This window comes from Agaricus bisporus, assembly GCF_000300575.1.
Source record: "Agaricus bisporus var. bisporus H97 unplaced genomic scaffold AGABI2scaffold_1, whole genome shotgun sequence".
NCBI classification, from domain to species: domain Eukaryota; kingdom Fungi; phylum Basidiomycota; class Agaricomycetes; order Agaricales; family Agaricaceae; genus Agaricus; species Agaricus bisporus.
In genome coordinates, this window is record NW_006267344.1 from 165,955 (window position 1) to 183,652 (window position 17,698).

Here is a 17,698-nt window from a genome sequence, read left to right on the forward strand (position 1 = left end):
GAGTGGATAACCTTCTTGTTCATATGAACGCCCTGCAGATTGACGAGCGTACATTCTTAAGCTTCGTAGATCATTCTGAGGTAAAGAAAAACCCGTTAATTCCTCTGAGTTTCGAGACTGTGATCAAGCCATTTATCACTTACCAATAAATCATTAGCGGCCTCACAAGTCTCAACAGCTTCTTGGAAAAGCTCAACTAGCGAATCAAGCTCATCAAGAGCAGGATCTGTGAGAGGTGAACTTGGCGTTCGAGTCACAAACAAACACATAACAACCTGTACAATAAAGAAAGACATTGAATAAAGAATAAATCATGTAAAAAAAAAAAGAAATTGCAATATTTACCGCGGATGAAAGAGCTTGTGACCATGCAACATTCACCTTGGAGACCAGGTCCGGAACAGCTTTCCAAATGTAACGCAAATTCCGTATCAGGCGCCAAGCCGAACGATAGATCGCCAAGACAGAAGGTATAAACGTGTGCTTTGCAAGATCATCAGGAGATTGTTCTAGCGCTGACATGAAATAACTTCGATGCAGATTGAGAAGAGCTGATGATGGAATAAGTAATTCAGTCCCAAAGTGATAGAAGAAACAAAAAATCCGGAGCAAGGGACAACGTACTAGATTCCTTCGCGAAAGAAACCAAAAAGCGTGCCATATGAATCTCAGGAGGTGGAGGAGGACTTTCAGGGTCGCAAACAGGTCGCCACTGGGCAGGGACGGGAAAGTTGCGGATCTTGAGATCAAGATCGAGGATCGAGGAATACGGAGGTGGTCTTGGCCCGAATGCAATTGCCATGACGCTATGCAATAGCACGGCATACTTGTATGTCCACACATGGACTGAAGCAGGTAATAAGTACAATGATGTCAAGAAACCGACAAGAGAACACCTACAACCGGGCTTTTTATTCCCTTCAACATCTGTTCCTTCGTCGTAATCTGTTGGAGTTGTTCGGTCCATGAAGGCAAGTGAAACCATGGGCGGTCGGCCGGAGTAAAAGCTCTATTGCGTGACATAAGCCTTGGGGAGATATGAATATCCGGGCGCTGAAACTAACCGTCCAGGTATCCAACAAAAATATTTCGCAGAAGATCCGCGATCTCCTCTCCGCCAGGTCACTGGGCATGTTCCAACGAATGCCATGAAGATCTAAGTATTTCAATAAGTGAGCTTTGCGAGACTAGAGATATCTGATGTGCACGCACGTAACCCCATCTGAGAATCTATAAGTCACTAATTGAGTAGAGGCTCTATATCATTCGCTCACCTTGTAACTAATTCGAACAGCCTGGCAGAGGCATTCCCATCGGCCATCCGGCGACGCCGATTCACCGCCGGAGAAATGCAAATATTGTGACATGTGTATCTGACAGCTTAGTATCAGCGCCCGAAACCTCATCATTAGAGGTGATACGTACCAAAGTTTGCAGATAGGCTAACGTATTCTCATGACGAGAAGCAAGTCGAAGACATGCCTTAGCCAAATAATAATACTCATTGGAGTCATTATTATTAGAACGCCTCTTGTGATCGAAATGGCCGGAGATAGCGAAGACCATGAATAGCAAAGCAAGAGTTTCAGGTTGGCGTAACTCAGGGGATGATCTAAAGGCTGTGAAGACCAGGTGTGTAAACTGACAGCGGTGATGGAAACTTACTGTACTTGGTCAGCAGCCGCCCAAATCTCATCGAAGAGTTCTGATCTGGTTAATGGGGAATACCTGGGGGTTGTCAATCGCGTATATCAAGGAAAAACTATTAATACCGACATTACTTCCCCATAGTGAAGGTATAATTCACAGAGGCGACTGGCTTCTGAGCGCGGAGGTAAAAGCCTAGAAATCTCTTTTGTCAACCTGTCCTCTGCGGGTCGGTATTCGTTGCAGGCGAAATCAAATAATTCGTGTGAGAGTCGAGCGGGCTTGGTTTCTGCTTTTGGTGTCCTCTGAGAGCAATGTGAGAAGCGCAACGCAAGCAGATGGTTTCCACTTACATGGGCGAGGAACTGTCAAGTCGTAAATAATGAGCGCGCCGAGTTGTTACGGATAATTTTAATGGGCGCACCTCTAAGCGTGCTGTCGAGCCGAAGAAAGATGACTGCCCGTGTTCAGAAAGGGATAGAGTTCCTGGATACAGCAGGCTATTGTTAAAGTGCGTATAAACAACTGAGAGATGACATGTCGTACCACAGAAATCTGAACGAGCGGTTGAATCAGGATCCATCGGAGCGTTTGTCAAGGTTTTGGGGCTTGGGATAGTGAAGGTCTCCTCTGAAGATGGTATTGGATCCCCTGAAGACGATGTACTACTCCTTAATGGGGCTGACAAGGGCGGTAGATCGTGAAATAGATCCTTTTGTAGCAATGGATGAGGGTCGCTCGATACAGAGGCCTGCAAGGTTCGGAGAGCGCCCTCAAGTTCACGTATATGAGAGGTAAGATGATCGATGCGGTCGTGAAGCTCGTCCGTATTTGCGAGTATCATTCTGTTGTTTTTGCCAGGTGTCAGCGCACCTGTTGATGGTTGACATTGATCAAGGTTTGCGGAATGAATAAGGGAAGTCTGACCATCAGGACATATAGAACCACAGCCTCTCGAGACACATTTCTCGCAGGGAATCTGGAATAAGAAAACGGGGTAAAGTTAGACATACGTTCACAGAAGCACAGAGGTTACGCCTGTTAAGTCTCGGAGAAATATTTACATTGCGGTCACATCGAAGCTTGAGTCTTCTGCACTCTGCACAGGAAGTAGGACTGGCGGCGAGCGTTAGTACTCGCTGATTCCAAGATGACCCAGGACGTACACTCTGCCCGGTTTTTTTCTAGGTTTTTGCTGCTTGCCCTTGTCCTTTCCTACGGCTGGCATGGGTGTGGCGGGAAGATTATGTGTGGCGTAACAAGTTGTACAGTAGCCAGAGCGATTAAGAATACAAGGATGAAAGAGTTTGAAGTTCAGTTACCAGGCAACATGAAATTATGGATATCGAGGGCGAGACGTAAGTAGGAGTTGATATTAATCAGAATAGCTGCTAGGTAGCCAAGCCACCGGAGGTCCGGAATATGTCACCTTCCGCGAAAATATAAGTCACGTGGCATGAATCAACATTGTTCACAAGTCACACTAAGATGACTATGTTCATACGAAACTACGACGCCAACAAGCCTTTCTAGATTGATTCACGCTCGAATTGCCAGTGGCAACTTGATAGTCGTGAAGCAACCAGGAATTGTTGGTTTCTTCTAAAAAAAACACGACTTCACAAAGACAACAGGGAAAGTCGTGACCCTTGCGCTTAGATTTCTGAGGAAGATTTCCAAATGCTTCTAGACCTCAAGATTATCGAGAGTTTTCTTACACTCATTCTCTTTTGCTCGTCGACTGTCACAAACATGGATGTTATGAACCTTGGACTTACTTTCACAAGGGCCCTTACACTTAGGTGATGATTTGATACGACGTTAACGACGTTAGTTTTTCTTTTCCTCATGACCCTGCTCATACCGATCCAATTATAGAAGTTACGACCCTCATGACGAGTTCCTGCTGCTCCAGAGCGCTATTGGCTACGTAGGTTCAAAATTGCCTTGGGCAGCCGCTCAAAGCTGAGTAGCTCCGTCAACACAAAAAGACAACGATCCTTTTCAAAGGGTTACATATTACTTACAGGTGTGTTTCTGAGACGCCAACTTTGTGGCCGCCTCACCTTAATGATTTTAAATTGAGGGTATCCAGAAACCCTTGAATTGACTGACTGGATCATACCTACCGAAATCGCTATTTCCAGGTGGCTATAAATTTCACATACACATTTGTGTGATGAGATCCGCGGCGCGATAGTGATGCGCTACGAGGGATGTATATTGGTTCAGGTACATCGTAGATTATTATGGTGATATTGCTTTCCAATTAGGTAGCCTTTCATTCAATCGATTATTGCTTCCCACCGCTTGAGCTGACAGGAATCCAATGGTTTACATCTATGATTCACAAGGCTTGTCAAATTTCTTCAAGGCTCCTAATGGTTGCGTATCGATATGTGTTGATTATCAAAATGGTTAAATTGCTGCATATACCAGTACAAGACCCACCCACGGAACTATGACGTTGGACGGAGACAGAGGGCTGTGTTTTAGACCCCCAACAGGGAGTCCATTGGAGTTTGTCGAGTATTCACACGTCCATGTCACTGTCATACAAAGTTTGAGTACATTGCAAGGCAACTTTGTTTGTGAGTTTTCCGAGGTGGATTTGTCATTCACGAATTACTTACCACACATCAGGCTTTCACCAGGCATGGCATTTGGCAATTTTGGCGGAGTTTCTCAACGCTTGTTGATATCAAATGAACAGTATAGGTAACGAGGAAATGAAAATTACTCACAAAACAATGCGAGGTCTTTAAGTATCAGCACGTGGTTGATGTGGCGTGATACAGGAATCGTCGTCCTTCCGAAAGCGTGATGCTCGCTGTCTGTTGGCGGTATATTCAGGATCATTTTCGAGCACCAAGTAGATCCTCATCGTTCATATAAACGTAGTCGGGAAAATGGTGCAGAAACGAAGCCAGAATTAATCTTGCCCATATCTTGCACATCTTCACGTTGGTATATGTGAGAAACTGAACTTGGTCGGTTTGTATTCAATGAATTTCGGCGAGTCTAGTTCTTTCCGTCACTCTTACGCGATACTGTCATTGAACCAGGGATGGGACATTTCATGGGAACATTCGACACGACACGGAAACTTTGCGATGTGGATTCGTCATTTCTTTATCGTACAACGGCCCGACTTCACACTCAACAGGATACCACGTACCCGCCCGTGGGAGCAAACGAAGCTTGAGCCTACCTACTTGCATGCCCGAAATATTACCAGTCACACGAATATGAAGCTATTTGCTCCAAAAATCAGAACAGTAGGTCTCTTTCGTCTTCCATCATGCGCATCTTCATCCTGAGGATTTTCTTGGGATTTTCGTGCCTAATGCGCAGCTTCACTGAATTCAAATTGCTAGCCGCTTTGGATTCACCCTGTCAGGAGGCGACACCCGTTGCCCGAAAATATGAGCGTCTTCAAGTAGGGAATAGGAATAACTTTGTCCTTATTAAGTTCCCCGTGCCGAACCCAGCCGAATCACAATGCAGATCTACATAGAATAATTTAACATATATCTAACATGTTTTCCAACCATACAAAGTATGTGCATACCTCATTTGTTTGGTTATTAATGTTAGTGTGGTTCGTCACGACGGTTGAGGATGATTCATTCGCGAGTGTTTTCGTATTTCTTTCACTGGAGGAAACGAAGTTACCTTATTTTGCACCGCTTATTCCTATTGGAGTTTGGATAATTGACGCGGCCAAGTCGGATGGGCTTTACTTTTTTGCGCGCCGCTGATGATTATCAGTGATGGGATGCAAGAGAACAAGGAAACTAGGAAGCCGCCACCCAAACTTGTAAAATTAACTGATGGCATTATGTGGGATCTTAAAGTTGCGAAGGTTAGTACTTAGGACATTCCTTTCGCTGAGAACCTTATATCATATATCTTTGGCAGCCTATTGCGCATAATCTTGCATCAAGGGGATGCGTGTTTAATAACCGTACTCTTATACACCTTCTAACCGCGACATGATCTCTTCTTGAAACATTCATCCGCAGGGATGGATAACACGAAGCATATTGAACAAGTCCGTCGATTTTTCTTTCATCCTGACCTCGAACTGGAGGTCTCTCCTATGCAAAGTTGTAGCAGATACAATATGTCACTGGTCTATCATGCGATCATCAGTACCTCATCGCAAATACAGGGATTCTCCGCTGGTGGCACTAATTTCCTATTCGAGACAGTTCCATACAAATTGGAGATGATTATCTTACCTCTTGTAACGGTGCCAACAATATCGTTTTTAATTGAGTTGGGGTAAGTCTTGCTGAAGATCCCCGCCCGGGCCCGCCGTATTACCGGGACTTTTTGTCAGGGCGGCCACGGCTTCTCTATCGGCAAGTGGTGGCAAGGAGGCTGAGGTTCAAACGTGTTGCAAGTGATCAGTCAGCTATGTGATCAGCGGGTGTTGATATTTCGAATAGGAACTTGAACTAGAACTGCAGGATCTGTGATGGTCCGTATGAGACCTAATGTCCACCTGCGGTGAAAGAAACGTGTTGAACTTCCGATATCGGTGCATTCGTTCAAGATGTTGTGTGCGACCCTGCGACTGTGAGTTCATCGATAAATTTACTTCAGCGACTCACATCGAGGTTGTTGAACACATAGGTCGACGACTACGTTGGATTTAAATGTACGGACGGTTATTTCGTCACTGCAGTTGGTGTAACCGCCGATCGATTCGGACCACCGCCATCGAAACGATCGGGACATCGGCGGGAAAGCCCGAATACATCCCTGACCGGACTATGGGGAACGAATTAACAAGTCTCCGCTTTACTCAACGATTATCATAAGCCGATTTGCAGTCGAGGGCCAAACAGGAACCGAGAAGCTTGGAGAGGTACGCTTAATAAAAATTCTATAACGATCTTCGGAAGGTACCCTGTAATAGAGTTGATGTTGGGTGGCATTTCAGTTTGTTCGCAACCCTTTCAATTGTGATACGGCATTTCGTCCTGGCTGACATATATAATTTTATAGTTTAAAACCAGGTTTAAACCTGCTAAATCAACACGTGGACATCTCGGTCCAAGCTTTTCACATAAAGAGAGAACGAATTTTCGACTCAATGTTTTCGCCTTCTCAGCTCCAGAAAGACCCACACTTAATGAACATGGAAATCAGGGACTTTGAGCATGCTTACTATATAGGCAGCTACTTGAGCGGCATTCTCTATGGTATCGATTTCTATACTGTTTCGCATCCCTTCAGATCCAATGACATTCTTTTTTGCAATCAGGTCTCGAACTTGCTCTCTATTTCATGATAATGAAGAAACTCTGCAAAAAAGAAGCGATTGGCAATACCCGTATGCGACGATTCCTAGCAGTTTTCAGCACAATTGGCCTGGTTCTCTTTACGGTCGACATCGCCTGCAACGCTGTGTGGGGAGAAATTATGTGGATTAATGGAAGGGAACTCCCCGACGGAGTTCCTGAATTCTTCGATACTATGGTTTATGTTTGGTATCAGACTCTTGGTTCGACATCTGTCGTGACAATGATATTTTTGGGAGATGGATTACTGGTATGTCGACCGTACTTCAAATCTAGGACGGACACGGACCGCTAAACGCCTCGTATCCACCAGCTTTATCGTCTCTACATTATTTGGGGCTCTAAATGGAAAATCATGGTCATTCCTATCATGGCATATCTTGCAGCTTTCGGTAAAATTTCGTCCGCCGAATGCTTCAAATTGTTAACAAACTTTACTTATAGCCTTAGCAGTCGTTCAACTCGTTCTTTCCGGAAAACCAGGAGGCAACTTTTTCGGAAAAGAAACCACCGTCTACGGAACCCCTTACTATGTAATCACCATCGGCCTCAACATCTTCGTCACCACCATGATCTATGGTCGCATTCAATGGCTCATCGGCGCCCTCAGTGGTACACGCGTAAAACGTTCAATTAAATCATGTAGACTCTACGTCAGCCCCGCCGGAGCCTTCATTGAATCAGCAGCATTATACAGTATAGTCGGCATTCTATATCTTGTGCCCTACGCCACAGAAAGTCAAACAGCAATCTGTTTCGGTCAAATATGGGCCAAATTGACTGTAAGTGTTTGTTGATCAGGAAATCCGTCCGATATCTAACCATAACTCATTGTTATTGCCCTAGTTTATTTGCCCTCAGATGATTATTCTCAGAATGGCTTCCGGACACGCCTGGAACAGGGAGAGAATAAACGAGGCCGAGACGACTATGAACGGACAAATTAGTTCGGTGGTTTTCGACGACGTGTAGAACTCCGCGGGGGTGTCATCTGAAAAAAAGAAATATACAAAAACAGAGAATAAAACAAGAGAATGTTGAGGTCTTGTACGATTCTCAACAGATTCGAAAATGTATGTATAGAAATAGTAAACGATACCTCGACGGGCCAAAAATTGAAATGACATCGATTGTGCCCGAATTCAGAAGCAGCGAAAGTACGAGACAACTACAAAGCACATATCCATCATATATCTTCGAAAACACAATTGGTAACATTATAATCATCATCGCCAGTCATTAGTAAAGTATCCACAACCACTAAATCAGTAAATCCAAAAAACTTGCTTCCGAGATCCATGAAAATCCTCGTTCACTAAACAAACTTGCGACGGCTGTTGCTTTCATTCCTCTAGTGAACTGTCCTTCAATGTGAGTTCTTGACGGGAGTGGCAAGAACCCAGTGGGAGTTAAGACGTTTTCTCAGGTCTAACCCAATGCCCTGTTTGATCCCTCTTCCTCACCGTCAAACACGCGATTCCCAGATACTCTGTAATATCAGTAATGACGAGGTAGACGAATCTTGCATAACTGAATAACGAGACTGCCAAAGTCACCCAGACCAGAATAGCGGTATTGAGTGTACTTGTTTGAATAATAGGCGACCTAAATTTACGTTCGTTTTAGTAAAGGGATGAGAAGATACAGCAGTGCAGAAAACATGCCTGCCCAGTATCCTCGGTAAATTAGCATCAACAGCGCCAATGACGCTACACAACCATACCCAATCCCATCTCGGGAACCTCTCACTCCCTAATGTCACATGCGAAAGAATCATTCTTCCCACTTGGTGCGCGAATTGTAATCCCCATGCACACAAAAACGGAACAAACAACGCTGAATGAATGATCGCAGAATGGTTCAGCGCGGGATGTGATAACCACGCCACTTGAATTGCGGTGGGTATCAGGAAAGGAAGTAGGAGAGAGAGAGGGTTCGTATCAGCTGTATGTGGGCGAATGATTTTGGGATCCCTTCGAGAGGTGCTGACGTTGATATACGCTTGGGCGATGTTTATTCCCAGACCGATAGCGCCGAACACCATGAAAGATTCATTAAGAGGGAGGTTGGGAATTTTGGTGAAGGGATAGATATGTTCGAGCCCTAAGAAAGTCCAGATCTTCGTTTCCCAAAATAGGGGACCTACGACAATGAGCAAAAGTTATGATGAGATCCCTACGACACTCACCACGGAAACCAGTGATAATAAATATTAGTACTATCAGTAGGATACCTTCGATCGGTCCAGAGAAGTATCCAAGAAAGAGAACGCCGGTGTGATATTCTTCCCAAGTTGTGAGATAGAAATTTCCAAGAGTGAATATTTCGGTAGCAACTGTCCACCATGAACGTCCGAGCCCAAGGGCACGCGAAGCGAGAATGACTTCAAGCTATACCCATTTTAATAAGACGATATCAGAAGGGGACATTGAAGCTCACGGTTGTGTTTATTGCATCACAGCCTGGAAATATTGGCGTCAAAACTCCTTTCTTCGAAGTCGAGACAAGAACGCACCATGGTCAAACATTTCTCCAAGTGGACCTGCCATCCCAGTCCTACGGGCTTGTTTGCTGTATGTTGACTCCCGGGTCAGCTAGGATGCATGTCTCGTTGGTATCTCCAAAGTCTCACCCATCAATAGCATCGAGTGACTGATAAGCAAACAAGCCGATAGCCCACCTAGGGACTCTCAATACAAGCCACATGAAGCAGTGTGGATGGTACGTACGTGAAATACAACCATTGTGGAGGTCCATAGGATTGATGATTCGTGACATCACTTTCAGTCAGGTAGAGGGGATCGTAATAGATGAGGGACAGGAAATTAAAAAAGACAATAGAGAGCCCAGTAAGAGTGATCTGTTGGATGCTAACTTAGCTGACGAAATACCTTCAAATGGTGATACGACGTACAGTATTGGGTGCCACGTTGAGAGGCCATAAAGTGACGAGCCAGTTCCAAAATGGGTTCAGCACATAACGCGATACCAGTGATCTTCAGTCGTCTCATGAGCGGACAAGCAGCATAGAAAATAAGAACACGCACTTGTCTGCGCCTTTGTACGCGTATTTTTTGAGATTGGGCAGCGAACCATCGGATAAAAATCTCCCCATCGCCAGGTGTACTATTCTTGTTCGCTGAAAGTCTTCAACAGGCAATAAAAAGTACCTGCTGGGCAAATATAAACACCGCAGGTAGAAGAGAACACTGTAAGGTCGTCAAGGTGGAAACAAAATTGCTCAGAGGTCAGAATTCCCGCTACCTAAAAAGGTAGTGGGGGACTTTTCCAACAATTCAGAATCACATGATTCTAGGTGATCCGATTTACGGCAAGTGCGACGATGTCATTGCCCAGTCATGCATTGGTGTAATTTCGCATTGTGCAAAAAATGTGGCATCCGCTTTTGCGACTTTAACGACAAGTTTGGCCTTTTTCCCTCCTGCGACGATGACCAGTATAATGTCTGATTCTGTCAGACGCCATTAAGCAATTTCGGACCCCACACTCCTTAGACTTACTTAACTCTTCAGTGGAACTCCTACCCATACCTATGTGCGTAACATCATACTCGTATGTAGCAGCTCCCTTAAAAACCTGTTGATGCTTCTGATTTTTTCTTTCTGCTTCTGACTCAAGACCCAATTGGGTATCCAATCATGACAGGTTGCATTTTGTGTCAACGAATCAGAATCGTCTGTTCAAAGCTGAAGCGCTGACATCGCATTCGGATTTCGGATTCAGCGAGAAGCAAGAAATTCTCATCCTCACGCTTAGATATGTATAACCATTTTACAGGTTCACGGGACTTACTAAACGTTCACGGGCATATATATGATCGGAATCTGATGAACTCCGTTGGTCAAGTTTTCGAACGGCGCAACGGCGCATATCGCTTCCTACATATGGCCGAATAGGGACGGTAGCGAACTTGAAGCTTGACATAATATCGATCGCACGGACCTCTCCTTTTAAGGAGTACAACTTGTAAGTTCAAAGTTAGAAGGACAGCTCACTTGCATCAACCTGATCCGAAATTAAATCACCAGTCGAGTCATCCTCTGAAGTGAGGCCACAACCATTCTACCTCTCACCACCGTCATGCCTCGTTTTTCCGTTCCCGCGACAGACACAGCACAACGCGATGAATTCGAGACGCCCCCGGCGCAAACGCCCAGTGACGAACCATCCACAAGCAACATTCTCCCCTCCGACGTACTTTCCCTCATATTCCGATATACCTATGATCCTATTCCCCCTTTCGACGGAAGATATCGTTGTCCAGACTCTACTACACGCTTATTAGTACAAGCTCTGGGTTTGGTTTCGAAACACTGGTACAGAGCGTTAATGGAGACATCAGAGTTTTGGACAAATATCAATATGTCAATGGAGGGTACGGACACTAGCAAATACGCAACTGGCCTCGTATCGTTTTTTGAAAAAACGCGTTATCGCTCATTATCTCTCTCCCTCGATTTCTCTGGCCTTGACGTTGACGTTGACGACAATATCCTCCTTCTCCCATCTGCAGATGCTATCATTTCGAAAAACCTCGAAAGGATAGAGAATCTTCAACTTGTAAAACCACCGTTCGCATGGTTTTATCATCTTCATCATCTCAATCGGATCGATCATCTTTCTCTATATCAACTTCGAGCGGATCCAATACATCTATCTTTCGACCGCATACCCTCATTATCCAAATTCACCCTCGTCAATGGCAATATTCGATTAACGAATTCTTTTCTCGGAATCACATCACTCACTTTAATCGGTGTACCTCTCGACACCTGCTTCAACCTAGTCATTAATTGTCCAAAGCTCAAAAGGCTTCATTTAGAGGACTATGTCACTTCCGGACAACACATGTTGGACGACAATGCACCAATTCCAGAAATATCCGCAGGGTCACAACAACCCTTAGAAGTCATCATTTGGAAAATCTTCAGCACTCAGCACTACGTCGCTCCCTGGCAAACCGCCCTCCTACATTACCTAAACACCAATTCGCTTCAAACTCTTACATGGCATCAACCCCCAAATTGGACTTTACAGTCCCCTTCAGGTCAACTACTTCGTATCGCCATATACACCTTTTTCGCACGGCTTTCTCAAAGGTTGACTTGTATCGAGTTTATAGAAAATTATGATAGCACGTGGAGGACCGAAGCTCGATTTATAGAACACATGCGAAATGACCAAGGCGTCCACTCGCTTAAATTTTCGGAATGTAACACCGGTTTTATCATGTCTATCTTTGAAAAACTCACCGACTCACCAAATCGATTTCCAAAACTCAACACAATTACGATCGGTAAAATCGTTTGGTCAAATCCTAGGAACGTGAATGTGGATATGGGGTTTGAGAAAATGATTTCGGAGAGGTTTTTGGAGATGGTGAAGAGTCGATTGAAACCGATGGATGGGAGACTTGCGTTGTGTATGGAAGATGATTCGTTGTACCGGGCCGAGGATGGATCGAATAGTGCTTGGTTGGACCATATTAAGCAGGACGTGATGGAATTGACAAGTTGTGGTTATCAGATTGACATCTTCATAGCCTCGAAACCAGAATAGTCATAGTTAATGTTATACCTGTTTATAAGCGGAGTTAAGATGTGGCGGAGTTCTTGTTATCATCATTGATTTCATCGATCTCACAGCATTGCTGCATCTTTCACTCATGACTCCTTTCAAACAACAAAAAATCACAGAACTCCTCACCAAAATACGCAATGCCCACCACGACCCACAAGACCGCGCCAAACTCTCTGAAGAACTCAATAACATACGCCCACCCATCAGCTCCCTTCCCCCCGAAATCCTATCCCACATCTTCCAATACGTTTTTCATCTCCCTCGCAAACCGTCGTTGTTTCGAATCGTCAGTCTCGTATCCAGACATTGGCGAAGAGTGCTTGTGAACACTCCAGAACTTTGGGCTATCATCGATCTGACTGTCAGTTCACCCCGTGGCAAATCGATACTTCCAACTTTCATTGCCAATTCTGGCAATTGTGCTTTATCTGTGACTTTTAGATTTCGTGGGCGCATTAATCGGGAGGAACAAACTCTGGTTGATCCAAATGTGGATTCACGCATCATAGAGAGCTTTGGGAGGATTCAAAGTCTGAGCTTGACGAATCCACCTATATCTTGGTTCGATGGACTTCCTCAACTGCAACGTTTACAACACTTGACACTTAAAGATCACGAAGGACCAAGAGCACCCACGAGTATCCCTGTCGATCGCATGCCCTCCGTATCCGAACTGACGCTCATCAATCTAAAGAGCGTTCAATTGGACACGAGATGTTTAAACATCACTTCCCTCACGTTAACTCAAATACGTATCACCACCACCGTACGAATCTTCACCCAATGTCCTTTTCTCAAATACCTTCATTTGGAATATTTGGACCGTGTACAAGATCCTGCGAATCCATTTGCGGGTGTAGATGGTCAAGACAGCAATTTTCCTAATAAAACCATCCCATTGCCGAATCTTGAAACACTCGAATGGTTTGTCGGTAAACCACAGGATATTTTTGTTTTATCGTGGCAGACGGCGATAATCACACATTTGACTGTTCCGTCGCTAAAGTCGTTGAAATGGGATCAAAAGGTGGATTTTTCGGGACATTTACGTTCTATTGTTGGGTTTTTTGGTCGTGTGGCTTTGACATTGACGGATCTGGAGTTTTCGAGAGTGGGACAGACTGGGACGGTTATTAGTGGGGAGGTGTTTGCGGATGATTATGCGGTTGAGAGGATGGTGTTTTCGGATTGTGGATCTGATTTTGTGGATGGGATACTTCAAGATGTTAAATCGCCGACTCGATTTCCGAGGTTGAAGAAGGTTGAGATGAGGAGAAATGGTAGATTGGTAACAGGGGCGGTGGTGCAGAGATATGTGAGAATGTTGAAGCAACGGAAAGGAATGGTGTTCAATGATGTGTCTGTGTTGTAGATAGACGGCTTTGTAAAATAAGGACAAACCTACATCAGTTGTCAGTCAGAGTTGCTCGATCACAAACCACTTCAATGGCCGAACCTAGTCCACCGCCAATTCAACAACCACAGCCGAGTCTACCGCAGCCTGCGTTCGTGCCTGGTGGCCAGATTGTGCCGGGTCAGCCACCACCGGCAATTCCTGGACAAGGACCTATGGATACTACTCCGACTGGTCCAGCTGTAGACGGACAAACGCCTGTTGTCGTTGCTGTAGAAGAGAATCCATGCGAAACATTGTACATCCAGAATTTAAATGAAAAAGTGAAACCGCAAGGTACGTGTTATATCTGTTTGACTCATGGATTAGGACGCTGATTGGGTTACAGTGTTGCAAGCGACGTTGAGAGGATTGTTCAAGTCATATGGCGATGTGTTGGATGTGGTTGCGCATGGGAATATGAGGATGAGGGGACAGGCTTTTGTGTCGTTTGATTCGGTGGATAGTGCGAGAAAGGCGATGAAGGATGTTCAACGATTTCCTTTATATTCGAAACCTATGGTGCGTTTCTCTATCATATCTACTAATTTTTTTTTAATTAATCACTTAAATAGCAAATCACGTTTGCAAAGACGAGGTCAGACGCTGTGGTGAAGAAATTGGATGCTGAGAGTTATGATCAGCATAAGCAGCGGAGGGATGAGCACAAAAGTATGATTTTTTCTTTTTTCTTTTTGACGAGGTGGTTGTTGATATGTTGGATAGAAGCGACTCGGTATACGAATCCGATAAAATCAAAATTCAGGTTGAAGCGTATGGCTGCTGAAAGTATGTCTTTTTCTCCGCATGACTCGCTGTACACGTATTAATTGCTAGCAGTGGACGGTGGGGCTGCGCTGCCGCAATCGAAGCGACCCGCAGTACAGATGCCAGACGAGTATCTGCCGCCAAACAAGATTTTGTTCTTACAGAATCTGCCAGAGAGCGTCACAAAAGACCAGCTCATGTCGCTATTCTCACAGTATCCCAATTTGTACGAGGTGCGTATGATACCGACGAAAAAGGACATTGCGTTCGTCGAGTACGTGGATGAGGGGAGTGCGGGGGTGGCGAAGGATGCGCTGCACAACTACAAGCTGGATGGGGAGAACAAGATTAAGATTACGTTTGCTCGCAAGTAGAATAGGTTTATAATGTAACTGATATGGTGAGAGTGCCAAGCTGATGAGAAGACGGGGGCAGCGATGCCAAGCTGCTGATCTTGCTTCTGCTCCTCGACGTCCTCAGCATGCAGCTCGTCGTCGCCGCCGCCGGCGCAGGGGACCAGTGTGAGAGCTCTGATGGGAGCCGGAGAGCCGTCCTAATTCTGTCCTTGCCAGCTGACTACCACCCTCATGTAAGGTTTGCCATCTTCTACCCCGACACCCTCTCACTTTCTCCCCCAGGTCATCGCCCGCCAATTCGCCCCGCCCGATGAGAGCGACACCCGTCATCGCTGGCTCGCTCGCTGGCTTTGTTCTCCTCGCTGTCTGCATCGCTACCCTCTGGCTTCTTCGCAAACGCAAACGTAGGCTGCAGAAAGAACGGGCCATTCGCATGTCCGAGTTTCTCCAGGACTCTGGTACGTGTATCACACTCGTGTATAGCAGAATAAACTTATTCTCTCTTGTTGTTTTTCCAGATAGGAGTAGTCGCCGATCCCTGCCACCCACGACACCTACCCCGTCGGATCCTGACAAACACCGCCCTTCTTCTCCCCGTCTTGATTCTCCTACCCGGCATCATCATCACCCTCATCGTCATACACCTACCCCATCATCATCACCCATTTCGTCTCCCTCACCCCATCATCGATCTATCCAATTAACACATCGCGCTGAAAGCGAGGATAATAGTCATAATAATAATAGACTGCGCCAAGAAGGGACTTCGAATTCTGATGTTATTTTTGCTCATCAGGATGCAAATGTGGAGAGATCACTGGATGGAGATAGTGCGGGGGTGTTGATACCTTCGATTGTGATATCATCTAATGGTCAGTCTATGTTTCTGACCCATTTGTGTGTTTTGGCTAATGTCAGAGATAGTGAATCACTCGAGGGAGAGTCTGACGCGAACAGGCGATTGGACGGATACAAGGTATGTTCAAGTTATTTGCCTGCAAGTACACTATAATGATGAAACGAAGAATTTTATTACCGCACGATACGAGGCCGTCATCGAGACGTACGGAATCCTTATCAATACCACAATCATCAACACTTCTTTATCCGACTTTTGACTCTTCTTCATCAACTTCATCAACTTCATTTTCTTCCCCATTGTTGTCTTCACAGTCTTCTTCCCCAACGATACCTTCTTCTTCTTCCCCCATATTACCGTCCGCTTTACCGTCTTCTCCGCTTGAGAAGAATCGTTTGCAGAGTCAAAATCATGAACGAACTGTTGCAGACCCTGTGCCGTCAGGTTTAGAGACGGAGGGGATGGTTATTGGACCGAGTTTGAGGAGGAATGATGAACGGAGTGAGGATGATGCACCTCCGGCATACGAAAAATGTGTGGATGAATGACGGGTTTTTTATCACGGATTGATGATGATTTTTTTTTTTTCGCTCATTCTTGGACTTTCTTATTCTTGTTTCAAGACCACGACGAGGCTTTTATACCATGCATCCCAAAAAAAAACACACTCACACTCATTTTGAAGTTCATTCGATTTTCTGTTTATCGGATACCCCTTCCCTCATATAGGATATACTAATATTTTTTTTTGTTCATTTTTTTTTGTTATAGATTGTTATGTATGTATGTAGAGCATTGATCTTTTGTTGTTTCTTGGATGGAATATTGGAGTTACAGTACTGATTTAATAAAAAAAAAAACAGTTGGAAAGAATGTTTTTGAGGGGGTGAAGACTTACGTGAGTAACTTGAGTAATTTCGTGTTGCCTCGGTTACTCGGGAGAGTGAATCCATATATATTCGGGCTCTCGGGGAAGAGGTCTTTTTTCGGATCCGATTTTTTTTTAGAACGTTTTTCTATTTATGTTGGCAGGTCAAGAGGACTCAGGAGTTCATTTTTTGCGGAATTCCGGGCATGTATCATGGACACGTGTTTGCGCTGATCGGTTTACGATAAATATACTGCTTACTACTTACTGACAAGTGACAGGCCCTGGACAGGCCTATGTTACTTGAGAAATTTGTGAATGGGAATAGGAAGGAAAAAGATGTTCAGGTCGCACACTGATCAGTGATTTGATTTGGATGTTTGGAAGATAAGGGCTTGTGATATGGTTCATGCTAAGTCTGGTTTCGAGTGTATGCGATCACGGGAGGGTGGATAGAGAGACGAGTACGCCATAATAGTTATGTTCACACTGACCGGGCCTAACAAACCTTGAAACCTGTGCCGATAAGAATACTTAGGGTCGGAGAGGAAGCTGACATATCTAAAGTACCTTGCCATAAAAGGAAGTATAGTATAACTTTGCCGCACGAGAAATGCACGAAATCCTCGTTCGTGAGACGAGTATAAATTTCCCTTTGTTCAACAATACATTACACCCTTGTGCCCGCGTCATTTAACTTGGGCTGTGTGCACGAGGGCAGTGAAACTGTAGTTTCATTTCGGTGGGTGGTGGAGTTTTGTTATTGTTGTGGCCCTCGGCAAGTTCCGGTTAGCCAAGATGCGTCGCGCGACTTCGACAAACATCCATCCTTCAAAAGCACTCTTTCATTTGAGACCTATTCCACTCCTCCTACCCTCTCAATAAAATACCAGA

General features: G+C 44.9%; 7 protein-coding genes across 7 annotated transcripts; 4 read left to right on the forward strand and 3 right to left on the reverse strand.

Moving 5' to 3' along the window:
* Positions 1-95: 95 nt before the first annotated feature.
* AGABI2DRAFT_113594 (hypothetical protein) lies at positions 96-2,875 on the reverse strand (the record flags this gene model as incomplete). Its single annotated transcript, XM_006453761.1, has 15 exons — positions 96-275; positions 346-551; positions 625-846; positions 901-1,009; positions 1,065-1,156; positions 1,213-1,222; positions 1,275-1,373; positions 1,426-1,612; positions 1,666-1,728; positions 1,777-1,952; positions 2,001-2,012; positions 2,072-2,133; positions 2,194-2,626; positions 2,712-2,763; positions 2,814-2,875. 15 exons carry the CDS (start codon positions 2,873-2,875, stop codon positions 96-98), a joined length of 1,965 nt encoding a protein of 654 aa, XP_006453824.1.
* A 3,622-nt stretch (positions 2,876-6,497) lies between these two features.
* AGABI2DRAFT_213298 (hypothetical protein) lies at positions 6,498-8,108 on the forward strand. Its single transcript, XM_006453762.1, has 6 exons — positions 6,498-6,523; positions 6,770-6,860; positions 6,923-7,209; positions 7,273-7,351; positions 7,404-7,741; positions 7,806-8,108. The coding sequence occupies exons 2-6, from the start codon at positions 6,791-6,793 to the stop codon at positions 7,929-7,931; spliced, it is 900 nt and encodes a 299-aa protein (XP_006453825.1). The 5' UTR covers positions 6,498-6,523; positions 6,770-6,790; the 3' UTR covers positions 7,932-8,108.
* Positions 8,109-8,202: 94 nt separating this feature from the next.
* AGABI2DRAFT_181860 (hypothetical protein) lies at positions 8,203-10,132 on the reverse strand. The gene is made up of 9 exons (XM_006453763.1): positions 10,007-10,132; positions 9,874-9,955; positions 9,689-9,819; positions 9,592-9,639; positions 9,475-9,530; positions 9,399-9,421; positions 9,148-9,349; positions 8,624-9,101; positions 8,203-8,564 (listed from the first exon to the last, which is right to left on the reverse strand). Exons 1-9 carry the CDS (start codon positions 10,072-10,074, stop codon positions 8,369-8,371), a joined length of 1,284 nt encoding a protein of 427 aa, XP_006453826.1. The 5' UTR covers positions 10,075-10,132; the 3' UTR covers positions 8,203-8,368.
* A 751-nt stretch (positions 10,133-10,883) lies between these two features.
* Positions 10,884-11,275, forward strand: AGABI2DRAFT_189185 (hypothetical protein; the record flags this gene model as incomplete). Its single annotated transcript, XM_006453764.1, has 2 exons — positions 10,884-10,946; positions 11,009-11,275. A coding segment is annotated over exon 2 (213 nt), but the record flags the coding sequence as incomplete, so codon positions are not given.
* A 1,357-nt stretch (positions 11,276-12,632) lies between these two features.
* Positions 12,633-13,101, forward strand: AGABI2DRAFT_132590 (hypothetical protein). Its single transcript, XM_006453765.1, has one exon. It carries the CDS (start codon positions 12,698-12,700, stop codon positions 12,884-12,886), a length of 189 nt encoding a protein of 62 aa, XP_006453828.1. The 5' UTR covers positions 12,633-12,697; the 3' UTR covers positions 12,887-13,101.
* An 894-nt stretch (positions 13,102-13,995) lies between these two features.
* Positions 13,996-15,135, forward strand: AGABI2DRAFT_189187 (hypothetical protein). Its single transcript, XM_006453766.1, has 5 exons — positions 13,996-14,250; positions 14,303-14,475; positions 14,529-14,625; positions 14,680-14,742; positions 14,794-15,135. The coding sequence occupies exons 1-5, from the start codon at positions 14,007-14,009 to the stop codon at positions 15,093-15,095; spliced, it is 879 nt and encodes a 292-aa protein (XP_006453829.1). The 5' UTR covers positions 13,996-14,006; the 3' UTR covers positions 15,096-15,135.
* Positions 15,136-15,597: 462 nt separating this feature from the next.
* On the reverse strand, positions 15,598-16,493 carry AGABI2DRAFT_132592 (hypothetical protein; the record flags this gene model as incomplete). Its single annotated transcript, XM_006453767.1, has 3 exons — positions 16,103-16,493; positions 16,002-16,053; positions 15,598-15,949 (listed from the first exon to the last, which is right to left on the reverse strand). Coding segments are annotated over exons 1-2 (182 nt in total), but the record flags the coding sequence as incomplete, so codon positions are not given.
* Between the last annotated feature and the right edge of the window lie 1,205 nt (positions 16,494-17,698).

Coding starts and splice junctions, on each gene's coding strand:
- AGABI2DRAFT_189187 (XM_006453766.1), top strand. CDS start 14,007: ATGGCCGAACCTAGTCCACCGCCAATTCAACAACCACAGCCGAGTCTA. Junction 14,251..14,302: donor TGAAAAAGTGAAACCGCAAG/GTACGTGTTATA, acceptor ATTGGGTTACAG/TGTTGCAAGCGACGTTGAGA. Junction 14,476..14,528: donor CTTTATATTCGAAACCTATG/GTGCGTTTCTCT, acceptor TCACTTAAATAG/CAAATCACGTTTGCAAAGAC.
- AGABI2DRAFT_213298 (XM_006453762.1), top strand. CDS start 6,791: ATGAACATGGAAATCAGGGACTTTGAGCATGCTTACTATATAGGCAGC. Junction 7,352..7,403: donor GGCATATCTTGCAGCTTTCG/GTAAAATTTCGT, acceptor CTTTACTTATAG/CCTTAGCAGTCGTTCAACTC. Junction 7,742..7,805: donor AAATATGGGCCAAATTGACT/GTAAGTGTTTGT, acceptor TTATTGCCCTAG/TTTATTTGCCCTCAGATGAT.
- AGABI2DRAFT_181860 (XM_006453763.1), bottom strand. CDS start 10,074: ATGGGGAGATTTTTATCCGATGGTTCGCTGCCCAATCTCAAAAAATAC. Junction 9,422..9,474: donor TGGAGAAATGTTTGACCATG/GTGCGTTCTTGT, acceptor CAATATTTCCAG/GCTGTGATGCAATAAACACA. Junction 9,102..9,147: donor TATTATCACTGGTTTCCGTG/GTGAGTGTCGTA, acceptor TCATTGTCGTAG/GTCCCCTATTTTGGGAAACG.
- AGABI2DRAFT_132590 (XM_006453765.1), top strand. CDS start 12,698: ATGCCCACCACGACCCACAAGACCGCGCCAAACTCTCTGAAGAACTCA.